This window comes from Cyprinodon variegatus, unplaced genomic scaffold, assembly GCF_000732505.1.
Source record: "Cyprinodon variegatus isolate N-32 unplaced genomic scaffold, C_variegatus-1.0 Scaffold1288, whole genome shotgun sequence".
Classification (NCBI taxonomy): Eukaryota; Metazoa; Chordata; class Actinopteri; order Cyprinodontiformes; family Cyprinodontidae; genus Cyprinodon; species Cyprinodon variegatus.
Genome location: NW_015151741.1, coordinates 45,978 through 59,734, shown reverse-complemented (window position 1 = coordinate 59,734; position 13,757 = coordinate 45,978). Strand labels below are relative to the sequence as shown.

At 35.4% G+C, this 13,757-nt stretch overlaps 1 protein-coding gene across 1 annotated transcript; it reads left to right on the top strand.

Annotated features, from left to right (window-relative positions):
- The first annotated feature begins 4,602 nt into the window (after positions 1-4,602).
- p2ry4 (pyrimidinergic receptor P2Y, G-protein coupled, 4) lies at positions 4,603-12,831 on the top strand. The gene is made up of 2 exons (XM_015402029.1): positions 4,603-4,825; positions 8,926-12,831. Exon 2 carries the CDS (start codon positions 8,945-8,947, stop codon positions 10,019-10,021), a length of 1,077 nt encoding a protein of 358 aa, XP_015257515.1. The 5' UTR covers positions 4,603-4,825; positions 8,926-8,944; the 3' UTR covers positions 10,022-12,831.
- The last annotated feature ends 926 nt before the right edge of the window (positions 12,832-13,757 follow it).

Here is a 13,757-nt window from a genome sequence, read left to right as displayed (position 1 = left end):
CCCATCATTTTAATCCCATATCAAACACAGTCTTTTGAAAAATAAATACATAAATAATTTCATGTTTTTAAGTACAATATTATGTTACTCCACAGCCCCCCACCATGGGGGGCTGATGCTATGACGAGGGAGGCTGCAGCCCCCGCAGCACCCCCCTTCCCGTGCCACTGTTGGCAACAGAAGCATAAATCCAAAATAACTAATCAAGGAACATAGGAACCAGGATAAACGGGAACACATGGGTTAAGGAGGGAATGAATGAATGACTGAATGAAGAGAACTCAGCAAACACTAACTGCAGAGGAGGAGTATAAATGCCAAACAGAACAATGAATGAAGTAATCAAGTGATTGGGAGCAGGTGTTGACAAAAGATCTAGAAGGGAGCCAATGGAAGAAACGGGCACAAGGGGAGGGGGGAGGGACAGAGAGTAAGCAAGAAATACATAAGAACTCAAAAACAACCACAAAACAACTAGAAGGACACAAAATGGAAATGAAACCAATTAGCCAGAAAACACAGAATGACATAATTCAAAGTGTAACTAAAAATTTAAAAAGAAAACCAAAAAGTGCTGAATCATGACACCAACTTCACTCCAATCCACTATAACTCACTGTTTTTCTGACCTTTAACACCCCCCCATGTATCCTCTTGGCCATTCCAGTGGGAAGAAACAAAGCCAGCTTTTCTCCCCCCTAATTATTTGTTATAGGTACAAGATACCAATCTCAGCATTTTAAATGATCTTTTCTTTAACTCTGTTGTACAAATTAACTTGTCTTGCCTTGCCTTTCAACAAAATAGAAATCCAAAATCAATTTCTCTCTCTCTTAATGGACAGTTCCACGATCTTTCCCTCTCCTCGGGTCAAGAGTATGCGTGTCATCCTTGATAGCACCCTCACATCCACCTCCCATATCAATAACATTATCTTTCTATATATTTTCTTCTACAAAACATTAATCAGCTTCATTCCTCTTCTACCCCACGCTCTGTTTTTGTAGCTGGTCTGGGTCTCAGAGGCTAGTTTTAATTACCAAAACCCCCTCATTCCATTACATCACTACAGTCCTACAGGAGCTTCACTGGCTCCATTTCAACTGCAGAATTCAGTTGAAAATCCTCCTCTTCACATCCTCCTCCATCCTCCTCTTCACAAGGCCATCCAATAATCTTGTTAGGCCAAACCTCTCCGGTCTTCTTCAGATTGCTACCCCCTCCTGAATCCCTAGATCTTTCTCTTCATCCATGTTGGCCTCCTGCTCATGTCCTCACCATGAAAATCAACCAGAGATTTAAAATAGTGACGCATTTTTTTCTCTGTGTAAACCAAGACTAAAAGCTCATCTGTTTAAGACAGCATACATACGCTAAATAATATGTGCTGTTTTTAATAGTGTGTATTGTTGATTGTGTTTTTTGTACAGTGTCCTTGTGTGTTCTGAGAGGTTCTTAAGATAAGCTGTATTATTATTATTATTGCATCAAAATCATTAGGAACTGGTTTGCTTTTTAACAGACAACACCTTTTAAAGTCCAAAGACATGTCTCCGACTGTAAATATAAAGTTAATTTGAAAGATGTTATTTCTTTTTCCTCTGATTTTTGGAGAAGACCACATTCAACAAAAGGCTTAATAAACTCATCTTACATTTCTCCTCGTTTTTCATGATCTGTCATGTTGGAAATACAACCTATTTTTATTTCTTAATGTTCTTTTTAGTGTGAACACATTGTGCAGTGTTATTATGCAATTCCACCAATATCTTATATATATTTATGTTTATTTTATTTATATATCGATTTTACTCAAAACAAAAGTTTTATGTTCTTTAAAACCCAGAATTATCAACACCTGCTGAATAAAAAAAAAAAATAGCCAGCAGTGTTTATTATCAAAGTTACAGTGTCAGCACATCTGACTTCGGAGCATATCGGTCCATGACTGGAATCGGTAGGCTAACAGAAAACAAAACTACGTCATTCCAATACTAATGAAACTTAGTGTTAATGATCCATTAATCAATCATGTTCTAACTAAGCAAAAATAAACCAGGACCAGAATTTGAAGTAGTTTACTCACTACATTTTACTCAAGCCTTTCCTTCGTTTCTGAGAAAAGCAATTCCTACCTCTGGCTTAGTAAACAGTTGATCCAAAGTTTTTGTTCCTAAGTACCAAAATCAAAAAGGCTATGGAAATGCATCAAACTTGTGCAAAGAAGTCACTGAGTAAAATAAATCCGACTAAATGTTTCCTGTTTTAGGTTGTTTGGACGAAGGAGGGCATTTATCTACCTTGTATTATCTGCTGTTTAATATTGTTTGAATATTACTATGGTGTCCTGCCTAAGCTTTTGTTTTCCTATATCACAATACCCCATCATTATTTATCACAGCCAAAATGACAGGCAAATAAAATTATTTATATGCAGATTTTGCATGCATACAGTAGCTTACTATACAATGTTCTTTTACTTGTTGTATATAAGCAGTCATCCAGGTCATAGTCATTCTAAAAATGTTTAAATAACAACCCACTGGACTTTGTTTCTTTTTTTGGAACAACGTTTTTGGAATAAACCTGTTCTGGTGTGAACGCTCATACCAACCCCAGAATGAAACACTAGAAGTAGAAACGGCCCTCCTAAGGAATATCAGAGTGTGTGATCAATGAAACTTTATGAGGTGACATGGGCTAAACTTCTTCCAATAATAAAGACAATAGTAATTACATTTCAGTTTGAAAATGCACTCTTAAACAAAGTCATTAATGTTTGTATTAACACCAGGTAGTTAGGTGAAATTAAAACTGAAGTGTGAGGCCTTACTGGTTACCTTGAGCCTTTTAGTTTCACAAAATTTTGCATTCCATTTACTCTTCCTCCTCAATCCTAAAGTTCCTGTTAAAGAAAAAAAAAATTCCCTATAATTTCCTGTTGACATAGAAATAGCATGCATAATTGTGTGTCTTCTGCAGATAAATAAATGGTGTGAATGGATGAATTTCTGGATGGATGGATATGATATTACACTCTAAGAATTGATAGGTTGGAAAAACAACCTATCAAGTTGGTTAAACCAATTTTGGTGAAATTACAAATATCTTGGACAAAATCTGAATAAGCCATTATGTTCTAGATCAATCAATTTTAATGGTCAACCAAACAACCACTAAAAATAGTAACTGGTGGTTTAATAATCTGACTGGCTGTAGTTAAGTGTACCTTCTAATACTTATGGTCCTAGAGAAAAATTACAATGATGTATACATGTACAGCATTTTGGACATGTATCCCTTTAGTCATGAACAAAAAAAACTAACAATTTAAGTTGAGATCACCATACGCTTCAAAAAACACCAAAAAGTAAGTAATAAAATTTTTTTTTTTGTACAATACTAAATGGATACATGCCCGTTGAGGTAATTTAAAGTTTCTTTGTTGTACAAAACTAAAGGGATAAATGTGGATAAATGGCTATTGACTATGGTACGCTGTTCTGACCAGGTATGCTCATCTGACAGAACAACAGCCTTACGTAAACATATCACCAGAATGACTGACAATTAGGAGGACCGCTTATTTTGAGTTTTTTGAGCTGTAGATAGGCACCAGCACCCCTCGCGATCCCACTTGGGTTAAGTGTGACAGAAAATAGATGGCAGGGAGGCAGAGGTGAGTTTCTTGTAGATTTAATGAAAGGTTAACAGACAACTGAGGCAGGAATCCAAAAATCAAACATGAAAAAAGTAAAACAAACCAGAAACCATGGAGACTTAATGGGGAAAAACAATCACGATGAGGAAGACACAGTAAGACAGATATGTAGGAAGTTAGACAAGGAGCCAGCACTGAGGAACTGCACAAGGAGAGGATTTATGGCTAACTGAACAAAGAGAGGACTAACGAGCAGATTGGGAGCAGGTGTGAACAGAGCATCTAAGGAGCTAGGGAAAAAGGAGACCAACACAAGAGGGAAACAGAGAGCAACAAATAAAAACCTGAGAACTGAAATACAACCAGAAAACACAACAAAATAAGAATAAAACCAATAAAACTAGAAAACATGGAGCAATGTTAAACTGAATACTCAAAAGAAAACATAACAGAACCAACATTGTGACATAATTAACCAAAGCGTTTTAGTTGTCAAGTAACTATTAATATATAAAAAATATAAATAAGTTTAAACATTCCGTTTGATAGTATTACTGCTGCCAACGTCTGTTGCTGCGTCTCAATTCTAGAGGGTGAAAAAAATATGGTAGGGGTGGCCACAGGGGTGGCCAATGATTGGCCCTGCACCTTCATCTAGCTCCGCCCTTGAAATTCTGAGAAAAAAATCAGAATTCTGAGATTAAAGTAAGAATTCTGACTTTTTTCCCATATTAAACTGAGGTAAATTTTTAAGATCAGTCAACTTCTTTTTTTTTTTTTTTTTGCAGTGTCCCTAATCCTATTCGCTACACACTATTTCAAAATCTCACCCCAAGGTTTGATGAAAAGTTGAGATCACTTTTATTTCGTTTTCAAAGCCTGACTTTTTTTTTTTTTTTAATTCTGTGGGGCATGCTTTGTTCACTCTCCAGTGAGACTTTCACTTCCTCCCCTCCCTCCTGCCTGCATGCCTGCAGTTCTACAGTTTACTGTCATGGACTCCAGCTCTGCGGTAAATAACACTCAGCGGGAAGGTTAAAGGAGAGCCTGGACTTCTGATGGACGGTTGGAGGCGTTTGGAGCTCTGGGAACTACAGCAAGAGAAGAAGCGACAAAACAAAACAAACTAACCTGCAAAGACCAGGGCTGCCTGATCCTGTTTAGGTGAGAGCAGACAGCCTTGAAAACTCTTGAATGAACTGCGCTTTACACGAGAAAAACTCTTAGTTTAGGGAACAAAGAGGAAAAGAAACTCCAGAATAGTTGGTTACAAGAGCGAAAAGAACTATTTCTATTTCTAATATCCTACTTTACAACAGTTTCCCCGTCTAAAAAACATCGGCGGCAGTTAGACTGAGTGAAGTTAAGTAAAAGTTGTAAAACAGAATAAATAGTATAAAAATACTGACAGCGTGTGTTAAGTTTAATCTCGCTTCACATTTTCTTCAAAGAAAAGATTTCAGAGTGAACTGAAATCAACATGCTGGATCTTTTATTCGGATTAATAACATTGTTATAACTACTTATTGATATAAGAGGAAAAAATGATATTATAATATATATATATATATATATATTTTTTTTTTCTGCTCAGAATATTTTAAAAAGTGATATGTTTAGTGTGGTGACATAAAAACACTGGAATGTTGTGTCTGGCAGCAAAGTGTGTTGCACATATGGTTACAGACCCTGCCACATTTAATAGCAGGGGTAAAAAAAAATACAATAAAGAAAACATCTTAAAAATAGCCTAACACTTCAAAATTGCAGCAGTCTTTCAACATACGACTTGTTGTTTTTTGTTGTTGTTGTTGTTTTTATTTGTTTCCTCCCTCAACATCCCCATCATTGTAAGCGGGAACATGTCTTGTTAGAAACAGCATTGGTTGTTTTTTAACTTTATTTCTCTAACTTTGGATAAAAACAAGTTTACACGAGTAACTGTTGTCTTGCAGCTATTATTTCTGAAGATCAAGCCGCGTCTTCTTAACTTAAATAACATGTTCCCTTTTCTCACTCATTTTAACATTGGTCTCTGTTTCACATTATAAATGCCAGGAAAACAGAAGGTTGCAGTTCATTAATTTGGATTTCCCACACAATGCTGAAGTAAAGCATATCTTAATCAGGACTCTTAGAAGTGCAAATGGATGTGGCATCATTTATTTCTAAGAAACAAAACAGAAACCAAAAATCTATGTTAATTTCTTATAATGTTGGGATTATAAGCATTCAGATTCAAATTTGGACTTCTAAAAATGTTCTATGTGATATTATGCCACTGCAATGATTATAAGAAAAAGCCTCCCAGACAGCGTGAAGATTTATTACCCTGTATTTCTTTATTGTGTGTTAGTATAAACTTCTAAGGTTGACTTTTACAATATTTCACAGATTAAGTTAGGAAATATGAACCATTTTGGCTAATATTTTTATTTTATTTTAATCTAATTAGGGTATTTTAAGAGATAATAATAAGTCCATTAAATTACAGGAAGAGGTTGGATTTCCTCTAGAGGATGTCAAACTTAAAGTAAACAACATACTTATGATGTTTTGCTTCTTGACGCAAAGTGAAAACAAGAACTTGTTGTTTAGAGAAAAACTGGCAGGGTTGTAAATTTAAAGTAAGGTGGAGATTTATTGAGGAAACATGAAATGAAACTACTTAACTGAAAGTTATACTTTTCACCCAAATATCCGAATTGTTCATTTAGAGATGCATTTTGATTTTTTTTTTCTTGTGAGTTTTCAAGTTTGTGCTAATTATAGATTAAAATTCTAAGTCAGGTTTTCTTAAAAAAAGTACTGCATATACTCTTATTAAGTTATTGTAACTTTGTAGGAGGAATAGATAAATAAACTGTTATAAGAACCTCAGTAAAGGATGCCCAAAACCTTTTGTCCAAGTTAAAATAATTAGATAAATTCTTTAAAAAGGAAAGAATGAATATTTACACTTCTGAATTCATAGAAAGTGAACAAAAACCTCCCTAAAATTGTCTTTCTCATTAATGTTGTCTTCAGCAGACAGAATGTAATTATGTAATCCTAATCTAACTAAAGCTCTTAAAGTTTTGTTTTTCTTAGATCTGTTAGCATGAAGAAAAGATTGAGCCTTTTTTTTTATGTATGTAAATACCTGGTCTCAGCTGGTATTTAAGAGTTTACAATGTTTCCACAAAGCTATTCATTCTGAATTCTGCCTCAATGAGATAGTCTTAAATGTCCTAAGAAAGGGCTTTCTTTATAACCTACCAAAACTGTTTTATAAATGTTCTATTTAAACATTTAGGTGTCGTTTTATCCGTATCGGAAAAGTCTGTAAAACTAAGTTCTTGTACTACAATATCATGCCTTCATACCAAGTTATAGTTTCATATGATAATTTTGTTACAGCTTTTCTATTGGCTGTTTCTGTCGTATAGGCTGCACTCAGGACTCAGTGGAGGAAGTGGCTGAAAGGAGGGTTCTGTCCAAGCTTACCTCCATCATGGACAACTCCTTCCACCCTCTGCACCAGACTGTAGAGGAGCTCAGCAGCTCTTTTAGTGAAAGACTTTTACACTCTTTTGTAAAAAGGAGCGCTACCGCAGGTCATTCATCCCTGCTGCCATCAGACTACACTACAACGACAATAACTTGTGCAGTGTATAAAGTGCAATTACTATTTATACCCTGTGCAATAATCTGTTTCTATATATTTGACACCCAGTGCAATAACTATAAATATAAATATCCATCTATATAAATACCAATTTAAACACCCTGTGCAATAACCCTTCATAATAATCATACTATAAAAGAAAATAAAAAAAAGCTGTTATATGTTGACGAACTGTATATACTGTATATATCCCATGCTTCTTTTTCTTCCTTTGTCACATTCTTCTTCTCCTTTGACTATTTGAGCTGATGTAACGAATACATTTCTCCACTGTGAGCTCAATAAAGACGATGAAGCCAGTTCAGAGTCGATCTAATCAGACCACTTTACAGGAAAATAAACATGCACATCTGTTATTTTGAAAATACTTCAGTGTAGACTTTCTTGAAATTCTTGCTTTATTAATAAATATGCGTGCATACCTATAAATCCATAGCCTAAATGATTAATTTATAGTTATTCATAATCAACAAATTAAATGCACCAAGATAAGAAAAAAAATACAACTAATCTACACTGAGCGTGCTTATCCATTGATTCTGCAATGTATTGTGAAATCCTTTTCAGAGCATCTCTTCTCTCCTATATACTTTATGACTAAAATGAATGGCAGTAAAGTGCAGAAGGGAGTGTTGCCAGCAGTGTAAATCATGGGTAACATAATGTTTTAGAAAAGCGAACATTGCATCTGCAGGTTTAGACCATAAATACTGCCATGCTAGCTGTTGCATGAAGGTCTGGGGCTTTTCTGCTACAGAAGGAACTTGATTATTAAGGACCTTATTATGATTGGTGAAACCATTAATTCTACTTCCTAAAGGGCAATCTTATTTGAAATTCTGTCAGCAAGTCAATCTTAAACTAAAGCAAAAGTTAAAAACACAAAACGGTTTTAGAATTATTTTTTGGGCCAGTTTTTGAGTAGATATATAGCTTTTTAATATACATGAAGAAAATGATAACAATTGTAACACAATTCTCCATTTAAAAAACAACATTAGCAATTGAAAAATGACGTTAACAGTGGATGGCGAATGGAGGGAGTTGCAATGCATGCGCTTTACTTGATCTCAGAACAGGGGTGCTGAATGCACAAATGATTTGGAGGATGTGTGCATTTGGATTGGCCGATGCCGTTCCAAAATATCGTCTGGCTGATTAATTGGTTGGTCTCTATTTGAAAAGATTTTTTGTCATTACTGAACAAGTTTATCTGTTGGATTTTTAATGGTTTTGATTACCTATTTATATTTAAATAGGTAAATATTTATCTCTGACAACAAGCATAAACAGAAGAATTCTATAAGGAGAGCCAATTCTTTTTAACAGCTCTGGTTAACATAATATATCAATTTACACTTCTGAGTTGATTGCATGTGTCTGCCATGCATCCTGTTTATCACTCAGAGATATTTTGATGCCAGTATGCTGTTAATGTTAAGAGATGAATCAGAGGATATTAGGATTCAAAGCAAACAGGAAGGTGTTGCAGCCATTTCTATTTAAACCTCTGTAGATTAAAAATGTTTTATAACCACATGTTTCATGTTCTTACTATGAAAACACTAATAAATCTTTTTTTTTCTTACATTTTTAGGTCATCTATTGACTATAAGATGTCTATCATGGAGCTGGTCATCAGGAACTCCAGTCCACACAACCAGTTGGAGGTTTTCACACCAGTTTTTAACTCCAGCTGTCGCTTTAATGAGGAGTTTAAATACATCCTGCTTCCTGTGTCCTACAGCCTGGTTTTTGTTGTTGGCTTCATTCTCAACTCCATGGCATTGTGGATGTTCATAAGGATGCGCCCGTGGAACCCCAGTACTGTGTACATGTTCCATCTTGCCTTGTCGGACTTCTTGTATGTGCTCTCACTGCCCACTCTGATTTACTACTATGCTAACCGCAGTGACTGGCCTTTTGGCGTCGCTCTATGCAAAATCGTTCGCTTCCTCTTCTATGCCAACCTCTACTGCAGCATCCTCTTCCTCACTTGCATCAGTGTGCATCGGTATCTTGGCATCTGCCACCCCATCAAGGTGCTGACCATGGTGAAGTCTCGCCACGCCCACCTGGTGTGCGGCTCGGTATGGTTTGTTGTTACGGTTTGCCTGGTGCCTAACCTTATCTTCGTCACCACCTCAAGGAGAGACAATGACACGCTGTGCCATGACACAACTCGACAAGATGCCTTTGAGCAGTATGTTGACTACAGTTCTGTAATAATGGTACTGCTGTTTGGCATCCCGTTCGTAGTCATTTTGGTGTGTTACTGTCTGATGGCAAGGACCCTGTGTCAGCCCAGACAGGGATTATCCTCCAGCCAGCAGGCCACTGGCTCCCACCGAAAGTCCATCAAACTCATCATTGTGGTGTTGATAGTATTCGCAGTGAGCTTTGTCCCGTTTCACGTCACACGGACACTTTACTACACCTCACGTGTGCTGAATCTCAACTGTGAGTTCCTTAACATTGTGAACTTTGCCTACAAAATCACAAGGCCGCTGGCAAGCCTCAACAGCTGCATCGATCCCATCCTGTACTTCCTAGCCGGAGATCACTATCGCTCCAAGTTAATGTACATTCTTTCAAGAAAAAGAAACAAGAAACACAACCAAAGTCAAGCAAACAGCAGTTTGGGTCTGGTCTGTAAGAACTTGGCTCCTAAGGCCTGTGAAGAGGCTGAGTGATAATTAAGAATTTCAGTATTTACTGTAGAAAAATATATTTTCTTCTGTCTTAACATTTTTCTTGCGGAATGGACAATTATAGTTTTGTTATAAATATAATTTTCAATAAGTGCATCGTATGTTACAGATTTTATATATATACATATATATATAAATATATATATATATGCTGCTCAAAGACTGTTTTATCAAATGCTAGTGTAATACTTGGCATAACTTGAAGCTCTATTTTATGTTTGGTGCGCTATCACAGTGGTATTTAGAGACTATGACACAAAAAACATTTCAGACCTGACTGAGACTCGGCTCAAACTAGAGATCTAGGGCTCAAATTCTGCTCAAATGTTTTTCTCATGTAGTTTTCTCATCAGTGGTGAAACCCTGGAAGTGTAGATCCACTGGGCAAGGGAATAATCTTGTTTCTTTGAATGCTGTGGTGTATAAACATGACTGGTCGTCATGGTAATGCTACACACAGTACATGCCAGCAAAACGAGGTAATGGCAGCTTACAAATTCATTTTGCTTAATACACCCACAGCCACAATGTGTGTTATAATCCTAAATGTTTAGTTAAGCTTATGGTTGTCATATCACATGCCTGATTAGAACTGTATTTTAATTTAGTCAATATAAATTTTGACTGGATAAGTTATTTCTTATTGTGGCTCAGCCGAAGATTAGGGCGCTGGAAAGGAGGCCTTCCAGCCTTAATGACTTGCCTCCCATCCTCAAAGGTAAAAAGAAAATCTAGCAGTGTGCAGATGTACAGAAGCAGGTTAGAAATAAAAGTTTAGGTTTGGTTGTTGTAATTCCAATAGATTTTCACGCTGAATATTTGGGAGAATAAAATTCTTCACTTTCCCCCCTTTTTTAAATTAAAAAATAAATTAAAGCAGATAGCATACCTATTTCTTAAAGCCTGGTATTCCTTTTACATTTCCTTAAAATACTGAGTGACATATCTCTCATGTTCTGTATCAATACTGAAATTCTTAATTATTTTACCATATTTTTAAACTTTAAATAAACAGGGATATGAGTCCTAAAAAAAAAAAAAGAAAACACTTTACTTCAAAAGAAAAATCACAGTTTGAATTATGCTGAGATTTCTATTGGTCATTTTGCATATAAAATGTGCTGTGGTTCTTTAATAAATATTACACTATATTATATTTTAAAAATTGGTATTTTGTGTACAAGAAAGAAATTATTACATCAACATTTTTGAGTAAGTGAGTAAGAGTATTGAAGAATGGAGTACGTGTTTTACATCAAGATGTAAAAAATGTTAGTGATTCAAACTTAAATATTAAAAGTTAATTACTCAAAATTGGTTTTCACAAAGGTTTGAGCATTCTGAACATATGTTGAATGAGAGGTTGCCAGCTAAAAGTAAACGTTTCATGCTTTAGCAATAAAAGATTGAATAGTTAGAATACAGTATTACGTTTCCCTGTTTATGTGTAGTGTATTTATTTTTTTAAGCTTTTAAGTTTATTTTTAAGCACGCAAAAGCACTAAAAAGCAATTACCCAATAAAAGCCCACTTATAAAACTATAAGATAACTAACTTAAATGTCCAATACTAGATTTAATTAAATTAAAAACAGAAGATATGTTGTCAGTATTGAGTTTCTAGAATAATAAATGTCTTTTTACATGTAGTATAACATGTTCTGGAAAAGATGAAACTATAAAATGTTTGTGTCAAATTTTATTGGAGGATAATTTTATTTCATAACTTACCTATAATATGTGTTTTACTCATACCAAATGATATGCATTAAATATAAAAATTTTATTTTTGTTTGACTGGGACTTGATTGGGGAATGTGAACATCTTTGGTGGTATTGCTGCACAGTTTTATCACTGTAAATGTAAAAATATCTTTGAAGAAAATGTAATCTGAAATGTTAAAAAAGGTTTTCATTGGATGAAAAACTATGTGCAAACCTTTCTTAGATGTAACTTAACTTCAGTTGACTAAGACAGTAATATGGTCAGTATCTTTTCTCATAGATGAGATACCAGTGAGGCAATCCCCCCTGGTCTATCAGCAGTGTTTGAATATTGCTTGGAAACAACAGCTGCAATCAGGCCTGCGCTGGATTCCAGCACAGCTGTTTTTGTCCTTCAACATGCAGAGCCAACTTTCTCTCTTAACTGGGAGAAAAATGGGGAGTTAAGTTCGAACTCAGACTCTCTGCTGCCCACCCCTCAGCAAAGGGGAAAATTGTCTTTCCTTTCCTTCCTTTACCTATGGGAACTGTTCATGGAATTTCAAGGTTTTTTAACGCTGGAACAGTTTTACTAAAGCTGACTTCATGGCTATAGTTACAGATTTATCTATTTGCGTAAATAAAATTGTCATCCCAACTGGATTACTGAGATATTAAGTGTGAGGACTATGATATAGTAACTACAGTTTAAGATTACTTTAAAGCTTTATATTGCGATGGTTTTGGTCTCATGAGGCGAATTAACCAGAAACTAAATCTACAGAGGAACATGCTTCCTGCTAAAGGAAAATGTAGCTCAAGTTAAAGTCTTATGTCTTGCAAGTTACTTTTTAGGAGAAACTGAAACTATGTCACAGATGGAGACACAACACAAGCTGTGTTTGGAAAGCAGATTGTGTAAAACCAAGGATGAAAGTGCATATCTGACTGGTGATCAGCAAGAAACAATGCAGACAGAGGTATTTGACTAAATTTACTTAGGAGATGTTAGAATGAAATGGTCCTTTCTATCTCTTCTTTCTTTCATCTTATCTTTCATCTTTTCTCTTTTTTTTTCTTTTTTCCTTTTCTTCCTCTGTTTTTCTGCTCTATTTACATTGCAGTGTCCATATAAACTGTAAAACTCCCTGCATAATTATAATAAAGCAATTTATATGCATGAAACAAGTGGAGCAGTATGGCAATTGCCATACTGCTACACTGTTGGGCTCTTTTTGGCATCAAGACAATTATTCTTATTGCCACATAGCCAGACAGGACACTGTAAAAAAAAAAAGAAAAAAGAATGAAATGGTAAAAAATTCAATTAAATCATTGATGGTTGTTTCACAAATTACAAATTGCATATAGGATTTAATATCCCATATGGAATTTGTTAATGTAAATCTACAACAAAACCCAAAATATGTTGCTGGGGTTGCACACTGCAAAAACAGCAATGCATAACAGATTTGAAAAGTACTGCAAACACAAAACTGAGACTAACACATAAACAATACATAAATGAATCACATGCAAAAGAAATATGCTGCAAAGGAGAAATGCTTTGTTTACAAAAATAGAGAGCAAAAGTGTCAGATGTGCTGCAGACCCCAAACCCGCATTAATACACAGATAACGCTAACATACCAAACACTAGGAAAAGAAAAAATGCTGTAGGTAGCAGCAGCTAAAATTTAAGAAAAACTGTAAACTAGTTACACTTAACGGAGGTGCTCCAGGCCACCAGGTGGAGACAATTATCAACATATGTGGGACCTGATGGACCAGGCACTAAGAAATATAAATGGATGTCCACTCAGAGGACAGCTGGAGGTGATGCAAGTTTTCATTTGAACTCATTTTTAAACAAATCCAATTTATAGCTGCCTCAGAAGTCATATTAAAGTCTAATGTTACGTTCAGACCTCTCGTGCTAGAGGCAGCAGAAGCAGCTAGTATACATGCAAAGTCAATGGTTAATGTGCATCAACGCGCAGCAAAAGGTCGAGTAG